This window comes from Drosophila melanogaster, chromosome 2R, assembly GCF_000001215.4.
Source record: "Drosophila melanogaster chromosome 2R".
In the NCBI taxonomy this organism is placed as follows: domain Eukaryota; kingdom Metazoa; phylum Arthropoda; class Insecta; order Diptera; family Drosophilidae; genus Drosophila; species Drosophila melanogaster.
Genome location: NT_033778.4, coordinates 15,258,629 through 15,280,283, shown reverse-complemented (window position 1 = coordinate 15,280,283; position 21,655 = coordinate 15,258,629). Strand labels below are relative to the sequence as shown.

At 43.1% G+C, this 21,655-nt stretch overlaps 2 protein-coding genes across 12 annotated transcripts in view; one reads left to right on the top strand and one right to left on the bottom strand.

Moving 5' to 3' along the window:
* Positions 1 to 17,476, top strand: part of Trpm (Transient receptor potential cation channel, subfamily M) — a 46,561-nt gene extending 29,085 nt beyond the window's left edge. For 5 of the 11 annotated variants that reach the window (NM_001144200.2, NM_001414108.1, NM_001144201.2 and 2 more), the window contains 24 exons: positions 360 to 516; positions 890 to 1,037; positions 1,968 to 2,154; positions 2,241 to 2,397; positions 2,507 to 2,608; positions 4,798 to 4,990; positions 5,054 to 5,243; positions 5,317 to 5,528; positions 5,593 to 5,745; positions 7,676 to 7,732; positions 8,745 to 8,894; positions 9,116 to 9,273; positions 9,463 to 9,653; positions 9,841 to 9,986; positions 11,900 to 11,999; positions 12,080 to 12,201; positions 12,319 to 12,442; positions 12,822 to 13,054; positions 13,314 to 13,592; positions 13,955 to 14,339; positions 14,447 to 14,653; positions 14,924 to 15,061; positions 15,308 to 15,465; positions 15,527 to 17,476. In NM_001144200.2, coding sequence (NP_001137672.2) covers positions 360 to 516; positions 890 to 1,037; positions 1,968 to 2,154; positions 2,241 to 2,397; positions 2,507 to 2,608; positions 4,798 to 4,990; positions 5,054 to 5,243; positions 5,317 to 5,528; positions 5,593 to 5,745; positions 7,676 to 7,732; positions 8,745 to 8,894; positions 9,116 to 9,273; positions 9,463 to 9,653; positions 9,841 to 9,986; positions 11,900 to 11,999; positions 12,080 to 12,201; positions 12,319 to 12,442; positions 12,822 to 13,054; positions 13,314 to 13,592; positions 13,955 to 14,339; positions 14,447 to 14,653; positions 14,924 to 15,061; positions 15,308 to 15,465; positions 15,527 to 16,561 — 4,982 coding nt within the window. In that variant the 3' untranslated portion in view covers positions 16,562 to 17,476. Of the gene's footprint in view, positions 1 to 359; positions 517 to 889; positions 1,038 to 1,967; positions 2,155 to 2,240; positions 2,398 to 2,506; positions 2,609 to 4,797; positions 4,991 to 5,053; positions 5,244 to 5,316; positions 5,529 to 5,592; positions 5,746 to 5,989; positions 6,065 to 6,895; positions 6,959 to 7,675; positions 7,733 to 8,744; positions 8,895 to 9,115; positions 9,274 to 9,462; positions 9,654 to 9,840; positions 9,987 to 10,526; positions 10,752 to 11,899; positions 12,000 to 12,079; positions 12,202 to 12,318; positions 13,055 to 13,313; positions 13,904 to 13,954; positions 14,340 to 14,446; positions 14,654 to 14,923; positions 15,062 to 15,307; positions 15,466 to 15,526 lie in introns of those variants that run through there. The other 6 variants (NM_001414109.1, NM_001299517.1, NM_001299518.1 and 3 more) reach the window with 6 other exon arrangements.
* Positions 17,411 to 21,523, bottom strand: ItgaPS4 (Integrin alphaPS4 subunit). The gene is made up of 8 exons (NM_137181.3): positions 21,360 to 21,523; positions 20,055 to 21,006; positions 19,871 to 19,973; positions 19,214 to 19,804; positions 19,025 to 19,154; positions 18,598 to 18,960; positions 17,799 to 18,534; positions 17,411 to 17,732 (listed from the first exon to the last, which is right to left on the bottom strand). Exons 1-8 carry the CDS (start codon positions 21,515 to 21,517, stop codon positions 17,556 to 17,558), a joined length of 3,210 nt encoding a protein of 1,069 aa, NP_611025.2. The 5' UTR covers positions 21,518 to 21,523; the 3' UTR covers positions 17,411 to 17,555.
* Positions 21,524 to 21,655: the final 132 nt, after the last annotated feature.

The window sequence follows — 21,655 nt, the reverse complement described above, 5'->3', positions numbered from 1 at the left end:
TTCGATCATCTTTCGAACACATTTACTTCGAGGAAAACTAGTTCATTCTAATTTGAATCAATTAATTTAAATTATACTATAATTTTTAGTTTAGTCGAAGGATAATTTGTAGTGCACAAAACGTTTTCCTTCCTTCTAGTGAACAGATATAATTTTATTCGTATCTCGACATACAATCTTTCGATTTTGTTTACAAACACACATTTCCGTTGAGTGTACTGACACCAGGTGACGAGTCTCAATCGACCTGTTGAATCCTCAATAGCGGCCTGCACCCTGTGAATCAGACTAATCCCCGTTGCATGTCCCCAATGGATAGCCCGACTCAAATCTTTACCTCTTGTGCCATTCTCCCGTAGTCACACATTCCAGTACGCCCGTCGTCTGCCTGGTGATCGAGGGCGGCACCAACACGATACGTGCGGTGCTCGAGTACGTGACGGATTCGCCGCCGGTTCCGGTGGTCGTATGTGACGGATCCGGGCGTGCCGCCGACCTGCTGGCCTTTGTCCACAAGTAAGTAGATGTGAATGCAGATAGTCGGGGTGCTTAGCTTTAAGATACGAGCATGTGCGCCACTTGTCCGGAATTAAAGCCTGTGCCGAAGCAACTTAATGAGAAACCGCAGTTTGTGTAAACTTAATTAAGAACATGTCGGCGTGTCCTTTCAACCAGCGAACGCCTGTTGGCACGCGACATTTGGCAAATTATTTAAATTTACTCAACGCCACCACCTTCACCACACACACACACAAAGGGTCTGGGGCACATCCAATCCTCCGGCGAACCTTTTTGTCTGCCACATTTAATTTTGTTGTTTAATTAGTCTGAATAATTGGGCACACTCTTGTGTTGGGACAATGCTGTATCTGACAACATTTATATGCAGATATGCTTCGGATGGCGAGGAGCAGCCGGTACTGGAGTCCATGCGGGACTATCTCATCGGGACCATACAGAAGACCTTTGAAGTGGGACTGGACCAATCCGAGAAGCTCTACCAGGAGTTGCTGCAGTGCACACGGAACAAGAATCTGGTGAGCAGAGTGGGCAATTATTTAAGTATGTATGTTAATAAAGTCATGCGAAGTTCCCTCAGAGTGCAAATCTCGTAATTAATAGTAAAGTTGTGTGGGAAAACGATGTCATTAAATGATTAGGTAATTAACAATAAGCTAATGGCATTTCTTTGTCCCCATTTCTTGCTACATTTTAATTTCATTAAAGTTCCGGTGGAAAGGAATTAAATGCGCTGTAAATAAGGGGCCCCAATGAGTTTAAGAGACACTTGAAAAGTTTATAAAAAGTATGCTACAGGTGGAACATGTGCATAATGTATTCTGTCTAACTTTCCCCTGAAGTGCAATAATAACTCATTAAATATTTATATGTACATTTCCATGTCCCAGTGTAGTTACACCTGCAGCAGGTGAAGAAAGTCGCCCCAGGTGATTTTTCCATGGTTTTATTTATAGGTATGAGCCCATCAATTAAAATCGCATAACCCAAAGGGGCTTTGCTCAATTAAGTTGCCCAAAGATGATTGAGGCTTCAAATAAACCGGGGTGTGAGGGTAACTTTTCAATCACTTGAGACTTTTACTCGCAGCGATTTAAATTTTTAATTAATGCTCGCAGACCCGTTGAAATAATTAGGCTGCGAAATTCAATTGAACGTGTAATGAATTTTAAATCACCGCGAGCAGCAGCAGACAGTTTCCTGCGAGTGCCAGTATTTTTGTGGGCCAAAAGAGACCGGCATTTCGTCAATTCCGCCGCAGATGTTATTACGGATTTAATTGGTTTTTGAATGAGCTTGACGGCAACGGTGGCAGGATCTAGTATGTCCTTGCCCCGGGGGCCAGGCCTAAGCAAACAAATTATGTTCGACGGGAGCTACATTAATAGATACTTTGCGTTTTTTACGTATATATGTATACATTTTTTTATTTTCAATTTCTTCGCTAGATTACCGTCTTTCGCATACAGGAAAAGCCCGAGGGCGAGGCGCAGGAACTGGATCAGACCATCCTAACGGCCCTCTTCAAGTCACAGCATCTAAGTCCGCCGGAGCAATTGAGTCTCGCCCTGACGTGGAATCGGGTGGACATAGCGCGCAGTGAGATATTCGTCTACGGGCAGGAATGGCCAAATGGTGGGTGATGACCTGGTGGTAACCAGGGGAGGGGGGGATGCCTCCAACCATTTTGCGCTCGTTCGAAACTTACAATGTCTTTGCAGGCGCCCTGGACGAGGCCATGATGCAGGCGCTGGAGCACGATAGAATCGATTTTGTCAAATTACTCCTGGAGAATGGCGTTTCGATGAAGAAATTTTTGACAATACCGCGCCTCGAGGAGCTCTACAATACCAAACACGGTCCGGCCAACACGCTGGGGTGAGTTGAGCAGACGACCCTTCATGCTGACCACATACCCAAATATTTTCCTTTCGGCCTATGTAAATTTCAACATTGTCCTCGTGTCCTTCTCCCACTCCGCCCACAGCTACATCCTGCGCGATGTCCGACCGCACATACCCAAGGGCTACATTTACACGCTCCACGACATCGGCTTGGTGATCAATAAACTAATGGGCGGCGCATATCGGTGAGTGCAGAGCTATAGCTTTTTCAGCTGTTACTTTTTCCACAAGCGGAAATAAATGGGGGAAAGTTGTGCTTGAGGGGAAATTGATAAGCCGCTTTAAAAATCCACAAAAATAAATGGCTCCTGTAGCAACTTGAGATATTTCTAATTACTCTTTTTGCGTGTGCTGCGTGTGCAAAGTTTCAGCAATAATTTAAATTTTCTTGAAATCTATCACTTTATTTTCATAACATTTTGTATTTTTTAAGAGAAATGAAAAAGTGTCATATAAACGAAGATATTTTTTTTGAAATCATTGATTGGCAAAAAATCTTTAAGCGTAGGTTGAGTTGATTTTCCCATTCCATTTAACTTCGGATCATTTAATTAAGTTAAAAAAATATTTGCAATTAATAAACCACGGAAAACACCTCGCCAGTTGTTAGCCACAAAGCTGTTGTGTTTCCATTTTAACGAAAAAGGAAAGCATTTACCGCAATTTGCCTGACCAAAAGTGGGGTAAAGTCAATCCTGAAGGTGTTGCGGATTAAACTGAATGTTTGAGAAATTTGTTCATGAAAGTGTAATAAGTTTGCACATCAAGTTACCAAGAGCCTCGTTGCCTGGCAGGCGACTTTTGGCCCGCTTTGTCATGTTGATGCTGTTGGTTTGCTGGCGATGCTGCAGAAAGGAACTGAAAGGATCAGAATCAGAAAGGAGCAGGGCGCCGGGTCAAAGGGAACAGAATGCCGGGGCAGAGCAAAGCACCCCTTAATTATGCAGCATTAATATTTTGCCAGCAAGGCGAAAACGCGGTGGCTGCTTAAATTCAGTTAACGCCGCTGCTCCAACGACCACAATGCTGTTTAATATCGCTCACAAGTTGCGGCAGAAAGTGGTTTGTGGTTTCAATAAAAAACACGTTGGTTAAGCAACTGACCGCCTTCCGGAATCACTCAATTTAATTAAAAATCGTGCAGAAATTGTTGGCCTAACAACTTGACTTGTTTTGGTTAGACTAGCCTTTCAGTTTCAGTATAAAGATGAGAAATTTAATTAAAATTTTAAACAAAAAGACGGAGAACATGCTTGTTCATTTCTCAATTCAACTAGATCGTACAATTCTATCCAAAGAAGTATTTTGTGATTTTAAGTCAATTTTCATTAATATTCAATCAGTTTAAATTGCTCGTGTCCTTGCCATTGTATCCCAGTATCCCAATTGCTTGTTATTTTCAATAAAGCCGTTTTGAAATGACCTGAAACGCCCTTATTTACCATGCGTATGGAATCCCTACTTTTATTTGAACCATAAACAAACAAATTTGACACTACTTGTCTTTGTAGTTCTCCATTCTGTTTGTTATTCTCGGCCATACCAGCCTTCCAGCCTTCCGTGATTTCTGGCCTTTGTGCTTTAATCAAAGGACCTGCCTTGGCCGAAAGTTATCTGACAAATGCCCATCTAAATGGCAAAGGCTATCTAGGCAATGAGCCGGCGTCACAACTGATGTGTTTATATTAAATTAGGGTTTTCAGATTCGGTCCTTGGCCTTTTCTCGGTCGACTGGCTTACCTCTGGTCTGGTTTTTGCCTGTTTCGGGTGACTGTTGCTCGCCGTTTTCAATGTCTAGACTTCGGACATTTAAATGTATTGTCAATGTCGAGAGCAGGCTCAGAAATTTGCCAACTTGGGCGTAATTAAATGTGTTAAAGTTTTGGGATTTGATTAACATAAAATTCGAATAGGCTGGTCGTGTGCTGGTTGCCTTCGGTTCACGGGGGCAAGTCAATTGATTTGCCTTTTATTTGTCATAAATATTTTATCGGCATTTGTGTTGATGTGCTGAATTTAATTGTGCGCTCGTAAAACCCCGCCAGGTGCTTCCGAATTGTGGCAGGCAAAATAAATTCGTTCTTGAGTGTCCTGACCAAAACCAAATTACATTTACATTTCGCGATGGAAATCTCTTGAGCTGCTCGCAAACAAATGGCGAACAGCTGAAAAAAAGCATTGAAATGGAGCTGTTTTCATTGTTATTCAAGCATCCCTGCAGCAGCGGATGTCCATCAGTTCGTGGGAATTTTTTCAAAAGTAGATACAATTGGAAAAATATTGAGGCAAATCGTCAAGAAGCATTAGATTACCGCCGCCGGACAAGAGCACCAACCCAATCCCAACTCGATTTCCGTACTCTGCCTCCCCACAGATCCTATTACACGCGCCGCAAATTCCGACCCATCTACGCCAAGGTTATGAACAGCTATGCAAATGCCTGCCGCAAGTCGTCGACCTACCAATACCAGCGATATGCCGGAGCCAATTCACTGAGCCTGGTCACCGGTCTGCTGCCCTTCACCTCGGAAATGGCCCTCTTCGAGTTTCCCTTCAACGAGTTGCTGGTAAGCGGGTTTCGGCACAACACTCATCCGTCCTGTTGCACATCCAGATTGCTCTTTTTTAAGATTTGGGCCGTGCTGACCAAGCGACAGCAGATGGCGCTGCTGATGTGGACACATGGCGAGGAGGCATTGGCCAAATCACTCGTATCCTGCAAACTGTACAAGGCCATGGCACACGAAGCGGCCGAGGACGACTTGGACACGGAAATCTACGAGGAGTTACGCTCCTACGCCAAGGAGTTCGAGAGCAAAGGTAAGACAATGCATAAAGAAATCATTAAATTGATTTGATTGCAATGGAAAACTATTATTGTTATCTTTGTTAGGCAACAAGCTGCTGGACTTTAGTTACCGTCAGGATGCGGAGAAGGCGCAAAGACTGCTAACCTGTGAGCTACACTCCTGGTCAAATCAGAGTTGCCTTTCTCTGGCTGTGGCGGCCAACCATCGTGCCCTCCTCGCTCATCCCTGTAGTCAGGTTATCCTGGCGGATCTGTGGATGGGTGGACTGCGAACCCGCAAGAATACCAACTTCAAGGTATGTCTTATAGAAGTCCAATGATCTTGTGGTTGCCTTACGAATGTATGTATGTTACATCCAGGTCATTTTGGGTTTGGCGATGCCATTCTACATCAGGCAGCTTGACTTCAAGTCGAAGGAGGAGTTGCAACAGATGCCGCAGACTGAGGAAGAGCATCTGGAAAACCAGAACCTGGACAATGATGACTCGGATCGTTCGCAGCCGGATGCCGAGGTATTTGGCCTTTTGTTTTCAATAACCCAAAGTTATTTTGTTCATTTCTTACTAACATTCAATTTAATTTGGTTTCGTTGTCTATATGTGCCAGTCCTAAATGTGTGCCTTATACGTTTTTAGCGTCTTCGTTAAGTTATTAAATTTTTTCTACTAACCTTACGTCTAACCTTTACCATTAACCACTGATCAAATTATCGTTCTGCTGTTCATCAATCCTAAATCCAAATCTGTCTGTTTATAGAGCGCCCTTTTAAAAGCCAAAAGATCCATTTCCTTGAGATATAGGATGGGCGCGGGTGCTAATAATCGCGACAAGGTAGTAACAATCAAACAGATCTATGCCAAATACATGACTTCCGTTTCTTTGGTGTTCAAGTCGTCTATATCTATGTGCATACAAATACACATGTATATGTTCTCTTTGCTGTCTCTGCTCTGTTTCTGACTCTATCTCTGTATCTTTGTATCTGTTCTGGTTGCCAGATCACAAAACTATATTTATTTTACTTTGTTTGCTGTCGAAACCGAACTATCTGTCTACACTATTTGTTTCTTACATACTTGTTCTTTGGTCTGTATCGTTATTTGGTATACATGTATTTATAAAATTGGAAATTACATAAGTGAAGTGCAGGAAGTCCACAGTAATTATAGAATTCCCCTGCACACTACAATGCTTTAAAAGTGTGCATCACTTTACATATTTTCCCAAGATTATATTCGCAATATCGTACTACTATGGTGCCATTGAAAGGGATTTTAATGCAATAAATATTTATGTGGCTCCCCTGAGAAAACACAAAACAGCGAAAATCAATATTACAAGAGTTGCTACACTTTTTCTGCTCCAGTTATTTTTTGAAGTTAATGAATTTTCTTCTAAGGGGGCTTTCGAATAATGGGTGGTCACTGAAAACTTTGTATATTATTGATTATTTTGGTTTGGTATATTATTTATAGAACAGCCAATCAATCGGGACCACAAACACGTGCTCTTTTCATCTCCTTCGATAGTTTAGTTCAACTCAAAGCCAGAACGGCAGACTCCAAAAATTGGGAACTCATATAAAATTCATTAAATTTCGCCCAGTTCTTAATGTAATTATATTTCTCCACTAACCATCATTTGAATGTGTATTTTCCAAAGTGCAAGCTAATACCAGTTGAAAACAGCTCGCCCTCCTTTAAGAGTGTCTCAAATTCAACAGATGTAAGTTACCGAATATTGCCCGCCCTCGTTACATTCGAGTAGCTTTTGCCTCTAATGCTTCCCATAAAAGTTGAAAGTCCTCTTTGGTTTGAATTAAGTGCGAATATCCATTAGCAGCGTAATGAAAATCATTGGCAACAGCCGAGAGCTGGCTTAAAGTTAAATTAAGTAATAATCTTGGCACAAACCCATTCCAAGCATAATCCCCAAGCACTCGTTGCCAACAAAACCACATCAAATGCCACCAGGTCTATGTCAAATTGCTAACAGAATGAATCGAGAGGAGCCACGGCACTTGTGCAAATATTGTTTTTCAGTTACTCGGGCACTGCACAAGCTCCGGCTCCATTGCCACCCACTTTTTTTTATTGGAATAAGCTAATCCCTTAATCACGAAATCAAATTAAAGTCCATTGAGTGCAAGTGGAAATGAGGGGGTTCATGTATTTAATAGTAGTTCGTTCGCCCCCCATGTACATACATATCTGTGGAATGCCTGTGTATGTGTGATAAAGTATTTTCAATAATGTGAACTTAAAAACTTTCCTGTACCACAAATCATCTTTGAAACCTGTACCTAAAACACACACCTCTACACTTCTTCATCTGAACTCAAGTACTATGTCCAAAGATCACCGTTCAAATCCATTAGAAAGTAAAACTAAAGACTGATTTTCATATCTGATAAATGCGAAAAATGTGCGTGAACCGTTGCAGGCTCTATTGGCGGATACTTACTCAGTGCGCGATACAAAAGTACACGAAAATGGCAAAGTGAGTAGCTCCACAAAACAACCAACCAACCAACACAAACCAGCCCTTCATACACCACCACCTTACTCGTGTTTTTTCATCAAAATATTCGACTCCGAATGCGATAAGACTGCCATTTTGCTCAACCATAACATTTTGTAAACTTGAAGTGACAGCACAGAACAGAAAAAGAAATGCCGTTTCCCCTTGTTTATTTTTTTATTTTCCATTTGGTTATTGTAGTTCGATCCCTAGGCAAAGACACCAGAAAACTCTACATATGACAAAATGGTATCACCCAGTCAGCACATCAGTTATACTCAGACACCCATCTACATAGCGATGGTTATTTTGCAATTGAAAACCGCACACGCCATTCTAATGTCCTAGTTACTTGTATCGTATCAATTTTACAGGTTAATCTCACTGCTGGAGCGGAAGAACAGCCCTCCAAAGTTAGTTGAACCCGGATATAATTTGTTCCCTCAAAGATATTTTCATTTCAATGGCATTTCTGTAACTGGCTTTAGTAGTTTTGCCTCATATTATTCCCTTTGGAATGCGCATTTCGTAGCTTCATTTGCGAAAATGTATGCGTAGAAAATGTGTGAATTCAACAATACACCTTTTATTAAATCCTCTTCGAATTTCCTCAGTAGTACAGTTGCTCTATGCTACTTTTTGTCAGCACATTTCGAACACCCCGCGGCTAAAACATTTTGATTTGCATAATGCTTAACTTAATTAATTTGTTCTGCATGTTGTGTCTGGAAACTAAACACGCGTATAAATAGCAATAGCAAATCGAGCCTAAAACACCAGCAACTTAATTAGACAGCAAACTAAATCACATTTGACACGCCGATTCAACGGGGCGTATACGCAATTCCCCAATGTACTATATCCCCACGTGGCTCTCTTTGAATGTTCACTGCACATTGATGATTTAATTAAGTCCGAAAACTATCAAGCGCCTCTCGGCTTTCACTTTCGCCCCTGCTGGCCCACTAATAACGTCGATATCTATCCACAGGTCTCACTCACCGACTCAGATACCGCCCAATTCAGAGAGTTCTTCAATCTTTCCGAGTACAATGAGGTGAAACAGCACCAGCCGCTGCGTCTGAAAAAGAAGTTCTACGAGTTTTACACGGCACCCATAACCAAGTTCTGGGCGGATTCGGTAAGTGGCGGAAATTACTGTCGAGCTAGATCAGGGTAGCTTGATTCACTTCCGATGCAAGTACACTCGGCGAAAAAATATTAAAAACATATAATATATATAAATTGTTAATGCCCCGAGTTGTAATTTCCATTTTTGGCTCAATAGGATGGGTATACCATAGGATTCAATTAATTTTGATTACTAAATTACCATTTTGTTCGTTCATTTTTCCATTACAGATTGCCTATATGTTCTTTCTTATAATGTTCTCTTTCACTGTGCTGGTGAAGATGGAACAGATGCCGCGGTGGCAGGAGTGGTATTCAATAGCATATATCACAACGCTGGGCTTCGAAAAGGTGCGCGAAATAATATCCTCCGAACCGGTGGCCATTACGTAAGTAGACCCCTATACCCGCACACCTCAATCATTTGTGTTTAATTGCATCTGGCGATGAGTGCAAATGAAGCTGGGCGGATTTCACAGATGTGCGAATTTTCATTACTTTATGTCTTCAATATGTGCCTCTTACGCTTGAATTAACGCTTCGTCGTTGGGCGCCATTAATTCGAATTCGGCGAGCAGGCATAAATTCTCGGTGTGGGCGTGGAATATGTGGAATCCGTGCGACGGAGCCGCCATTATACTCTTTGTCATCGGTTTGGCATTTCGATTCCGGGAGAATACGATGGACATTGGACGAGTCATTTACTGTGTGGACAGCATATACTGGTACCTGCGTATCCTGAACATCCTTGGCGTGAATAAATACCTGGGTAAGTCTTTAGTTCGGTAAACCAAATTACTTAGAGCTAAATTACGCAATAAATAAGGTTTATATACATATGTGGCTTACAAATCTCTACACAATCACAATTGACCCTTCAGTACAACGATTTAATAGCTATATTCAATAAATAATGCGCATAAGTAGCTTTTGAAACATGCTATGAAATATTTCAGGACCTCTGGTCACTATGATGGGCAAAATGGTGAAAAACATGATATACTTTGTGGTTCTCTTGGCTGTCGTTTTGATGAGTTTTGGTGTCAGCAGACAAGCGATTCTCTACCCCAACAAACAGCCGACGTGGAGTCTCATCAAGGAGGTAAGCTAAATCGCTATATACAACATGTCCTGTCGACTTTTTGTAAATAAACTAATTCCCCGATCTGAGTGTATGTGCGTTTGTCAGCCTCATTAACACACACCGGCACACTCACACACAGAAAAAGCGAGTGTGTCCTTTCGACGATTTCAATTGCAGCTTTAACTTTAAATATACCTAATAACGATGCGGAGTACATACATTTACTTAATAGCAAGCAAAGCAAGTTTTTGGCCTGCGTTCCTCAGTAGTGGTGCAAGCAAATCATTTTTACGTACGAGTAGTTTTGTCGATTGGTGCTCCATTCAACCCACTTTACATTAAGTAGTTGACTAATTAAAATTTTATCAAAATCACCGAACAAATGCCGCTCAAATTGACTGTCTCGTATTATATACTCTTCTTTCTTTCTTTCTGTCATTCTGTCATTTGTCCCCTACATTTCCAACTGAAATCTGTCACTTTATCGCCTAACCACCTTTGTCATTTTAATCGCATAATTCGCCCGTTAAATGTTTTTGAAAATTGCCAAAATGCCAGGTTATTGCCGGCTCAATAACGGCGCCCGGATTTTTAGGTGCCCTGGGGCACAATACCCGTTCCAGCTATCATCGTGGTTATCATACAATGGGTGCTCCACCGGTGACCACCACTGCAGCCAGCACCACCACCGGTTCCAGCTCCACAGTTCCGGCGGCCACGACATCTACAACTGCGCCCATCCACAATGAGCATTCGAATTTGACGAGCGGCAACTTGACAAATGTAACGCCATTTGTGATTGATGAACTTGGTTTGCTATATAGAAAGCCGACTGTAGAATGCCCTAGATGCGTCTGCCCCAAAAAAAAAATAAATAAATAAATAAATAAAAATAATATTCAGATATATCTGCTGCACATTGGTGTGGTCTATAGTTGATGTTGTGTCTTGATGGTGATCAGTGTGTGCCAAGTATTCTATTTCAATCTGAGTTTTATGTGGACCCCGTTTTCCTACTTTTAACTCCGTTGGAAGTTCGACTGTGTCCCTAAAATTTGTATATCTGTATATCTTTTGCTCTCTCCTCTGTCTCTTGATCCCTAAAGCCTACTTCTGCTCCGAAATCTCGCATCCCAACTTTCCCTTGTAGACTCTTGCAAAGGAAACTGCTAAGTCCGTTTGGAATCGCCCACTTAAGACTGTCAAACCTAATCCGTGTTGAATTTGCAAGGGTTTGGCCAGGTTCGGCGAGCCGAGACTCCACTCTTTCTTTCCGGTCCAATGCATTATTTTCAATCCGTATGTTCTGCATGCTGTACAAACTAGTATTTAGCCCAGATCTGTGCCTCTTTAAGGTAAATGTGTGTACTCTGTTTTCGCTTTTGAATATTTATAATGAGCCCTTCCTTCTCTTTTTTTAATTTTGGCGTTTTCTGCTCGACATCTTCAACGTTGATTTAATTTCAGTTTTTAGTTTTGCATGCATAATTTAGGCTGCCTGCAGGAGTGTAATGCAAATAGTAGCCCTAGGTCAGCAATGAATGAATGAGCAAACCCAGGCAAACACTAAAGTTCTAATTAAAGAGAATTTGCCTATAATCAAGCTGTTATATCCAAATGTGATTGGAAGACATAAATATAAATATTTAGCATGCTGTTTTCAATTTCGAACGAAATTAGAAATCAAATAAGTTGCATCCCAAACACACACACACAAAGCACCCCTCACCCCCAAAAACCCCAACCCTAACACAAAAATCGTCAGGTGATGGCTAAAAATAACCAAACTGTGTTTCAATGTGTAATACTTGCATTTATGTTGGGCGTCGGGCGAAAATTGAATTACGCCCGGCCATTCCATGTCTCGATGGCGATGCCCCCGGTTCCATCAGATGGCGCTTTAATGGTCATTCTAATTTATCGTTCTCCAGGTCACCTTCCAGCCCTACTTCATGCTGTACGGAGAGGTGTTCGCCGGCGATATCGACCCTCCCTGCGGCGAGGATCCCAGCCAGCCGGGCTGCGTCACTGGTGAGTACGGCCGTGGTCCAGATGGCGAACTCTGAAACATATTGATGCCACACTTTTAACACCAACTAATTGGATTACAGGCCATTGGGTAACGCCGATAACCATGTCCATGTACCTCTTGATTGCCAATATTCTGCTGATAAATCTGCTCATCGCTGTGTTCAACAATATCTTCAACGAGGTCAACTCGGTTTCGCATCAGGTGAGTGTGATCGAATCTTTGAGGTTTTAGGATTTCCATTTCCATATGCCATTAATATATACTTTTTACTCCTAAAATATTGTCATAATTTTGTATTGTATGATTTGGTCCCTTTAGGTGTGGATGTTCCAGCGGTTTACCGTAGTGATGGAGTACCAGCAGAAGCCTGTCCTGCCGCCGCCTTTCATCGCGCTGTGCCACTTCTACTCCCTGCTCAAGTACTGTGTGCGGAAGGCGAAAGGTGAGCCCGGGATGAGCAAGTTTAGCTTTGTTCCCTGTGAGTCTATCGTGTCTGATGCTTTGTGAGCCGAGCAGCAATAATGTACAAATATCTAACTTTTCTCCCTGCGTGCCTGCCCCAACTGTCGACTGTGTGTGCTTCTGTAACTAACTGCATTACGTATACGCCACCTGCTCTTTTGTATTGAAATCAACCTTGCCACTTGGCGACAACAATAACAACACCTCCTAATTGGGTTATGGGGAAACGATTTGCCTCACTTTTGATTCCATTGTGCATTTCTATTGCCCCGGGCGCTGTTGTTATTGTTCATTCTCGGTTTTCGCTTGTATCCTCTAACTCGCTTGTAACATGTGTCCACTTGATCGGCAATCCGCAGGATTGGAGGTGCAGCGGGACAATGGTCTCAAACTGTTCCTGGAGAAGGACGACCTGGAACGGCTGTACGACTTTGAGGAGGAGTGCGTCGAGGGATTCTTCCACGAACAGGAAATCATCCTCAATCAGTCGACGGACGAGCGGGTTAAAAACACCACAGAGCGAGTGGAGACCATGTCTCAGAAAATCGAGGACATCAATCAGAAGGAAAACATACAAACGGCCACCGTTCAGGTGCGTAGTCATCACTACCCTCTTCCCACCTGCTTCGACATCCATTCCAATGCTGTGTTTGCATTTTTATGCAAATTTTCTGTGTGATTCGTGTTATCCGAAGTGACATGGGTTTTGACAGCACGATTTTACATTTGAATTGAAGATTGGACACGTCCGGATGGCCATTTACTGCAGGCGTTGCAGCTTTTCCTAGAACTAACATACATGCTATGGAAATTAAATTCGGTTTCTTACCACTTTTGTTGTGCCTTTGCAGAACATCGAGTTCCGATTGCGAAAGATGGAGGAATCCTCGGAGCAGATACTCTCACATTTGGCCGTCATACATCGTTTCATGTCGACACACACGGCTGGTGCGGATGATTTGCGCGGTTCGACGATAAACATTCCGGGAGAGATGCAGCGCATGCGCACCATCTCGATTTCGGACACCGAGGGCGGCAGCGGACCAGGCGGAAATGGAGGAGGCGGTGGTGGTGGTGGAGCCATCGTTCCACTTGGTCTGGGTGCTGGTCTGAATTTGAATTCGCTCCAGGTGCGTTTGAATTACATATCGCTGCAATACCAAGCACACTGGGACAGAAAATGTCATTCTGAACTTGATATTCTTCGATCTAATAAATAGATTGCTTCGAATAACAACATGCTTTAGCTTCTAGGCTCTTTGACATCAGTAATATTATATATTTTGCAGACTCTCTTTTAATTATTTTTAAACCCTAAGTGTTTTTGTGACCGTTTTGTATTATTATTGTGGTGGAATTTCGGTTAACCCTATTTATTTGTTATTTATACTTTGAAATTATATGTTAAAAATGGTTTTGTATGAAATAAATTATTGAACCGATGACATCCTATTTTTTTTCCTGTGCATACACTTGTGTTGAATGTATCCAGGTCACAACCCGGCGCCGCTTTAATCGTTCGCTTACCGAGGTCCGGCCTGATGCCTACATCTTCGACGAGGGCACGCACTTTGAGGTGGTACCTCTGCCGGAGGAACCGGACGAAGTGGTCAAGTCCCGTGAGGCCCTCAACGAGCAGGTGGTCCGCAAGGCGTCGATGCAGTCGGAGGCAGACTCGGACATCTACATTCCCGTGTCGCAGCGTCCATCGACTTGTGAGACGGTGAAGCGGACTCCGTACGTGACGGTGCGCCAGGATACGGGTGCCAGCACGGAGAGCAAGGACACCCTTACGCCCATGGGCAACAACGATGACGACCAGACGCTCGTGGGAGGCGACAACTCAGATGACGCGACGCCTGACATCAACTTTGAGGGTAATTTTCTATTCGAACAGCTTTCACTGGAATGAAAGTTTCCTGTTCTCTGTACCTGTCTAAGAAGTATGGAATCAGTATAAAAGTATCATTTTTATCGCAAACAGCTGCCAGACATCGAGCACTGCGACAGCGCACGGTATCTCTATGCCGCCGCAACTCGGAAACGTACTCCTTAACCGGGGCGGACATAAACCGGTCACACATCAGCCTCAACCAGCTTGCCTCGTTGTCCCGCCGCCAGATGAGCCTCACGCAATCCGAACCGGACAGCGACAAAGATGCGCCAATAGCCCAGGGTTCTGCACATCCGGGTAAGAATACATCGAAGGATGAAAACCATACCGGCCTCAGATCTGCGCTCAAAATTCAGGCTACTAATCCCGTCACTCCATTCCACCTAATCAAAAAAAAAAAATAAATAAAGAATACCAATCCAAACCAACCAATCCAGCAAACCGATTTGGCCAACGAATTAGCACTAAACCCCTAACCATTGACCATAACCGAATGAAGTTTTTATTTTTGTTCGTTCTCTCGCACACATCTTTTCTTTGAACCTAACCACGAACTCCGAACTCTAGGTAAATCAGTATTGCATGCGAAACCCTCCAGAAATATCTTGCTGAAACTGCACAGCGAGTACACTTCGATTACGGACGAGCTGGAGAGCGTCTGCCACATGATAGCATCGCCTACGGTATCCCTGCCAAGTAATAAAGGTAAGCCAGGCCCAAGGGCTCGAGGAGCACATGGTTACGAATCCGAATGAGCCCTAGTCATCCGTTTTTGCTTACCATCGAGGCATTCCTACATCCGTGAGCAAAGTGTGTAACTAACCGGGTGAATGCGCAACACCCGTATCATTGCCTTGCTTCCGCCGCCACCAAAGCGAAATGATTTCCATTACATGATTTTTGTATTGAATTTGAAACCGTACTCACCCTTATATTAACTTTAACTGACAGCATCTTTGGACCGCCCCAAAACCGAAATGTCGCGGGCTGAGGCTGCGGCCTTGCTGGAAAAGAAGCATCTAAAGGAGTGCGAAGAGAACGACTATATGATTCTGGAGGGACTGATCGAGTCCCGCGGCTCAATCGATGCCAGCGCCCAGGGATTCGAGGTAATGAAGGACTGAGAGATCTAGCTTTTTACAAAAAATTCATGAACTTAATTCCCCACAGATTGGTGTATCCATAGACTACAGCCATCGCTACCCGCTGCGCCGAGAGACCGCCGTGGAGCTGTCACCTTCGAAGCCTTCGGTAGATGGTGACCTGATGGGCGGTGGGGAAGGTGGCGGCGCCGGCGGAGGCGATAGTAGCGATACCAGCGGGGCCGGTAGCTGCGGTGCCATGGTCGGTATCTCAAGTGGCTTCCAGTTAAAGAACGAGCGTCCCTGGCAGCGTAACTCCTCGATGGAGCAGCAAACGTATCCCTCACCGTTGGTGCCAACACGGGCCACCAGTGACTTCCTCAATCCGCCGTATGAGGGCCGGCTGTTCAAGAAGTCCAGTGAGAGCCTACAGAAAAACTCAAGCACGGAGACGGACTACTCGGCGCATCCGTACCGATTCATTAAGCAGAGCTCCAACGAGACGAACACTTCACTGACGGGCTCTTATAATGTGGACACTCCCTCGCTGACGGCGGAGCCCTCGTTGGACGCTGGCGACTCGCATTCGGCGACGGGAATAAGCATCAGCGTTGGCGCTGTGGGCGGCACTGCCACGGCGCGTTACCAGCCCATCCGTACCGCCTCGGTAGGCGCTGCCGATGGTAGGCGTTTGCGGGAGGAGAGCTCTAGTTCGCTGGATCTTAGCTCCTCGGGGCCAGTGACGATGCAGGCAGCGCCGGCACCGCCAGTGCGTCCGATGCTGCTAAAGAAACAGTTTAGCGTGGACCAGGGTAAGCCGTCTCAGACGGCCGCCGAGGCAGTGCCTCAGACACCGGAGGCGGCCCAGGCTGGTCAGGCCAAACTGATTTCCACGCTCAAGCCGCAGCCCTTTGCGAGCAAGTTGGGCATGAATGTGCTGAAGGAGAGCAGCTCTAGCACGGATGAGTCCGTCGGTTCGTCAGCCAAAAGTAGCAACCCGGCGCTATCCATACCCCAGATCAGCACCCACCTGGTGCAGGACGAGATCGCCAAACTATCGTCGAACATCAAGAGCAGCACCGAATCGGAAAAGGATCCGCCGTTTAACGAGACAATGTGTTAGCAAAGTGGAAGGCCGACGAAAATGGATCGTGTGTGTCCCACACTGTGCTCAATGGGAAAACTAGTCATAAGAGTGGGGTGATAAATAAGTTGTTGAACTAGCGTTGGGATCTAGGAAACATATATCAGAGATTATGCATATTTATTCGAGGGGTTGGCAGTTAAGTACGTGTTAATGATTTTGACAATACATAGTTCACAAATTCTCTGTATTTTTATACAAGTATTTATTTAGAAAGCCTCATTGTTGTTGTACACTATTAAGGCAGAAGCATAGAATATGTGTTTTTGTTTAATGTCAATACCACCAAAAATATGCATATTGAAGCGCCTGAGTTATGCGATGCACATATTCACATACTCGGTACTTTTACAAACTCCTAGATGTAGTCAGCCATACATATTGCAACGTTGCAAGCAACTTTCACACAGACATATCTTAAAGCAACCACTCTACTTTATCCAATCCTATAATGAGCACTTACCTCAGCTCAATTAGAAACCTATCGCAGCTCAATGTACTTTATGCCTGTCCCTGTCGGAGTTCCGTATTGTAGTCTACGAGGTTCACTACGATATAAGCTTCTTGGCAATGTGTGTATTATTATATGTGTATAACGTCTTCTTAGATAGTGAATTTTACTTGCTTATAAGGGGGAAATTCGTGTGCAACTGTCTTTTTCGGCGGCATAGATATTAGTGTACATAAATAGACTAAATGTTATAGGTATGTTTAAAGATTGCTAAAATTGTTCATGTTTGGCCAATGTGTGCTAGTAACTTAAATTAGATTTTTAAATATTTTCAAGGATTAAGAATAACAATGCATTTTAATAAAATATTTATGATTGTACTTATTTATGTTAAGAATTGTACGTTATTTTTATTGAAATAAATTATTAACACTTTAAAATTTAAAATGCATCTCATGAACTAAGAAAACTAACTGATAAGATTACCAATCTCCTTTTATTTCCATTTCCTTGACCTTCAATCTACACGTGAGTACATTTACCGGTCGTATCCGCATAAGCATCCAACTTTTCATCCAAATCCGCATCCCCCTGTGACTGAGCATTCTCCTCCATCTCTGTCCTTATAATCCCGTCTTCAAAACTATCTCGAATTAACTGCTTTAGATCGTCTTTAATGGCTCGCTTAAAGAATCCGCGCTACAAAATAAGTTAATGAAACCAATTAAAGTTTTAGTTGAATCTTGAATCCGAATTGATACGAACCTTATAAAGGGCATATGTTGCGGCCGAAAACACCAAAATGCCAACGATGACGGACACAATGATTTTCCAGATAGCAATTTCAGCATGTTTGCATATAACGTTCGATTCGATCTTTTTCTCTATCGTAAAAGAACTTAAGGTGGGATCGCCTATCTTGTGCACTTTTAGGTCGGTCTGAATGACGAAGTACTCCCAGATATCGTCTGCGTCCTTCAGGTTTACGGTAAAGCTTACAGTCATGTTCATTAGCTCTTCCGGTTTAAGCTGTAGTCCGTTTTCGAGTCGTATTTCCACCGGAACGCATAACGTCACGTTGGTATCCTGGCAGTTTAGAACTAGGGTATTATTAACCGGCAGATCCTCGTTCAACAGCGATATGCTTGGATTCTGCTCCACAATTCCACTGAGATTTCCCACATTTTCATGTTGTGGGGTCGCGGAAAAGAGCAGAGTACTCTGATCATGATCTATCGCGAAGTTGTTGGCCAGTGCGTTATTTTGATCGATGAAGTTGATAGGCATTATCTTATGAGCGTACTTGGACTGTATCTTTGGGCTGGATGTAACGATATGTTTAACATTGGTAGAATCAGGCGTTTTATAGGCCACGGGAATATAGAGGGACACAGTCAAATTTTCTAAAGTACTGGGACCGTGGCTCTTGATCTCGTAATAGTTGACAACCTCTGCTGTGTAAGGAGACTCTTTAAGGACAACATGATCGTTTGTCTGAACACTGTAAAGTTATTGAGGATTTTAGCGATATTGAAGACAGTTTTAATAGTAAACGTAATCATACCCGCTGACATAGATATCAGCTTTTTCCCTCAGACTGAGCACGTTGGTTAGCTTGTTGTTCTCTGGATTTGACTCGTCTCGAGCACTTAATACTTCTGCTTGGATTTCTAGCGACCGACCGCGGAGTTGCCTCACATCGAAGCTGATGGTCAAGGAGTCGGTGTCACCTTTGGCCATACGTTGTCCATGGTTAAGGTCGCAGACCATGACGGCTTCGTTTACTTTACAGTTTCCTGGCACCTGGGCAAGACTCAGGCCGGCAGAGTTCGTCACGCTGAATTTAGGGTGGTAGGCGAACTCTCCATTATTGGTGATGTTGTAGGTGAGACGCAGGACAGCGGTAGTACCCAAGACCAACGTAGAGCTAGGACGAAATGTATAATTTTGGTTAAAATATTCCAAGACCATAACGCAGGAAATCTTCGCACCTCGCGTTGATGCAGCTTATCTTCAAATCGGCGACACAAACATCGGTGGCACAACCCGTGTTGAAAGTAATGTACTCTGTAACAAACTTTGGTTCCGCCGGATCCACCACCGCGCAATCCTCGCAGAAATCTATTGAAGACAACTCACTGTTAAGTAATTTTACTCACAACTGAATTCTTAGAGCGTACCTCCAGAATTTGGAATCTTTTTCGACAGCTCATACTGCATCTCCAGGGCTATGGGTGTAAATTTAGCTCTTTTGTCCATTTCAATTTGGAATTCCGAGCAGATCTCTTCGTGAAATGCCTTCGCCTTAAAGCTCATCTGACTGCCGTGCTCTTCGTCAAAAACAGCCAGCTTGATCTTTGACTTTGTGTCGATGTCGATCCGAATAACCAGCTCTTGTTCCATTAGTGCTTTTGCCTTCGAATCTGATTTGCTGCTCAGCCTATAGCAGACGGTGATGTTCACCCTTTCCTCCTCTGGATTGACGTTTTGAAGTTTTGGTTTAATTATTGCATGAATCTTAACGACGGGATAGGCGCGATACAGATACACCGCCTCCGCATTTGGAGCTCCAATGGCAAAGTCGTTGAATCCGTTGCCATCTATGTCGGATCCACGTGACAGCCCGTGGCCGAACATGTAAGATCCGTACTTGGATGGTTGCTGGGAAGGAGCATCCAGGCACTGACTCGGCGGATCTCGTAGTCCATTTTCGCTGCCTAGGTAGATAAACACCGATCCATTACCAGCAAAGGGAGCTCCAACTGCAACATCTGTATAGGAAAATGATTATTAGATTCACATTTTTATACAATATATCTACATGTTTTATAGCCCACCATTGTAACCGTCTTTATTAATATCGCCTATTCGTGATAAAGTAGTTCCAAAACGTCCCCCACTTCCCGCTGGCGACCGAATAATCCTCTCCTCAAAGGTGAACTGCAAAAATAAAAACACATTAGTCAGATGATAGCTAAGAGTACGTCACATCAGAATGTGAGCTCATTACGCATTACTCACAGAGCCTTTGTTGATGAATACATATATGGCTCCATCATCGTAAGAATTACGCAGAGCATATAGGGGTGCTGATATGATAACATCCGTCTTTCCGTCCCCATTGAGATCCTCCGCGAGAACGGAGTAGCCGAAGTATTCTCCAAAATGATTGCCTCGGAATTCATGGTACTTATAGATGCTGTCCTCATAGATATCAAAGATGTAGGCCTCGCCAAATTGGTTATTGCCTCGAGGAGCGGTGGCCACATAAAGCACTGTGCTTAGGTTGGAACTATCAAAGTAGCCGGAGCTCACGGCGTACCCAAAGTATGAGAATTCCTCCTGTCCAAAATTTTTTGGCTCTGGGTTACACTCGTTACATTTTCTATTAGTGTTCATCCCACGCCTTTGTCTTCCACTCGATGTTTTAATGCTTGGCACTTCCTGTTTTAAGTGCACTGATCCCTTCCACTGATCAATTCCCGGTGCACCCATCAAAAGCTTCGAGTTATCATCCGACACATGTGCACTCAGTCCCAGTTCACCCATCGAGTAGTATGGGATTAAATTCGTGTCTGCTAGTTTAAGCACTTGTTTCTTTTCTATTCTAAGAGGCCACTTTTCCATCACCTCTGTGGAATCGATATTCTTAGGTGTGTCACTTAACCAGTAGCACATCCCATTATTATAGTCGTTTTCATTATTAATACTGTAGAAACGCGGAGCGCACACAAGGAACTTATCCGAATCCCTGGTACCACCGTCCATCGCTCCACCCAACCACCGAAAATCCTTGTTTTTCGCCGTAAGCAGACCATCATTTGGCATTCCTTTGTAGTTTCCCTTTGTATCTATATTATAAGGCGAACAGTTGTTACCGGATTCAAAGTAGCATCTGAAGATCACTCCAGGCTCGGAGATGTTTCGCTGAGCTTCCAAACTGGAATTGGCACGAGGAGCTGCCACCATAATACTGTGAATTTATGAAAACGAAGACATTTATTTTTTAAATTTGTTTTCTGCCAGATAACTAAATATATGTAATTACTCAGAAATCTTAAATATCGCTAAGTTATGAATAATAAAAGATTCTTAATTAATCATCAAATGAATTCGAAAGGAATTTAATTTATCGGAACAAATATCGAAATACTATTAATTATATTGATAATTCAAGAGGAAGCACAGAAATCTTCTTCAAATTAATTCGAGTAAAATTTTTATTAATGTAATCAACAATTTTGATCAACTTCGTTCAAAATACATATCATGAATTAATCTTGAGATATATTTATTATAATGACCAGTTTTTGATTTTTAACTTACCTTTTCTCCCGGATGACTAAAGAAAATCCAAAATAGGAGCTGCGTCTATTTCCTTCAAGTTCCGGAAAGTTAAGTACTGAATTGGGATACGGCGAAATATTATAGGCATTGATTTCGGATTGAAGGGCCAACAACACAATAACAAGCAAACAAAACATGTTAAATAACATTAAGAAATGTAATTCAATAAACGCACATATAGAAAAATATAAATATTAATTTTTTTACGAGACTATATATAAAGTCCTGCAACCGAACTCGTTGAGCTTTCGAATTTAAATGAAACCAAGTGGCAT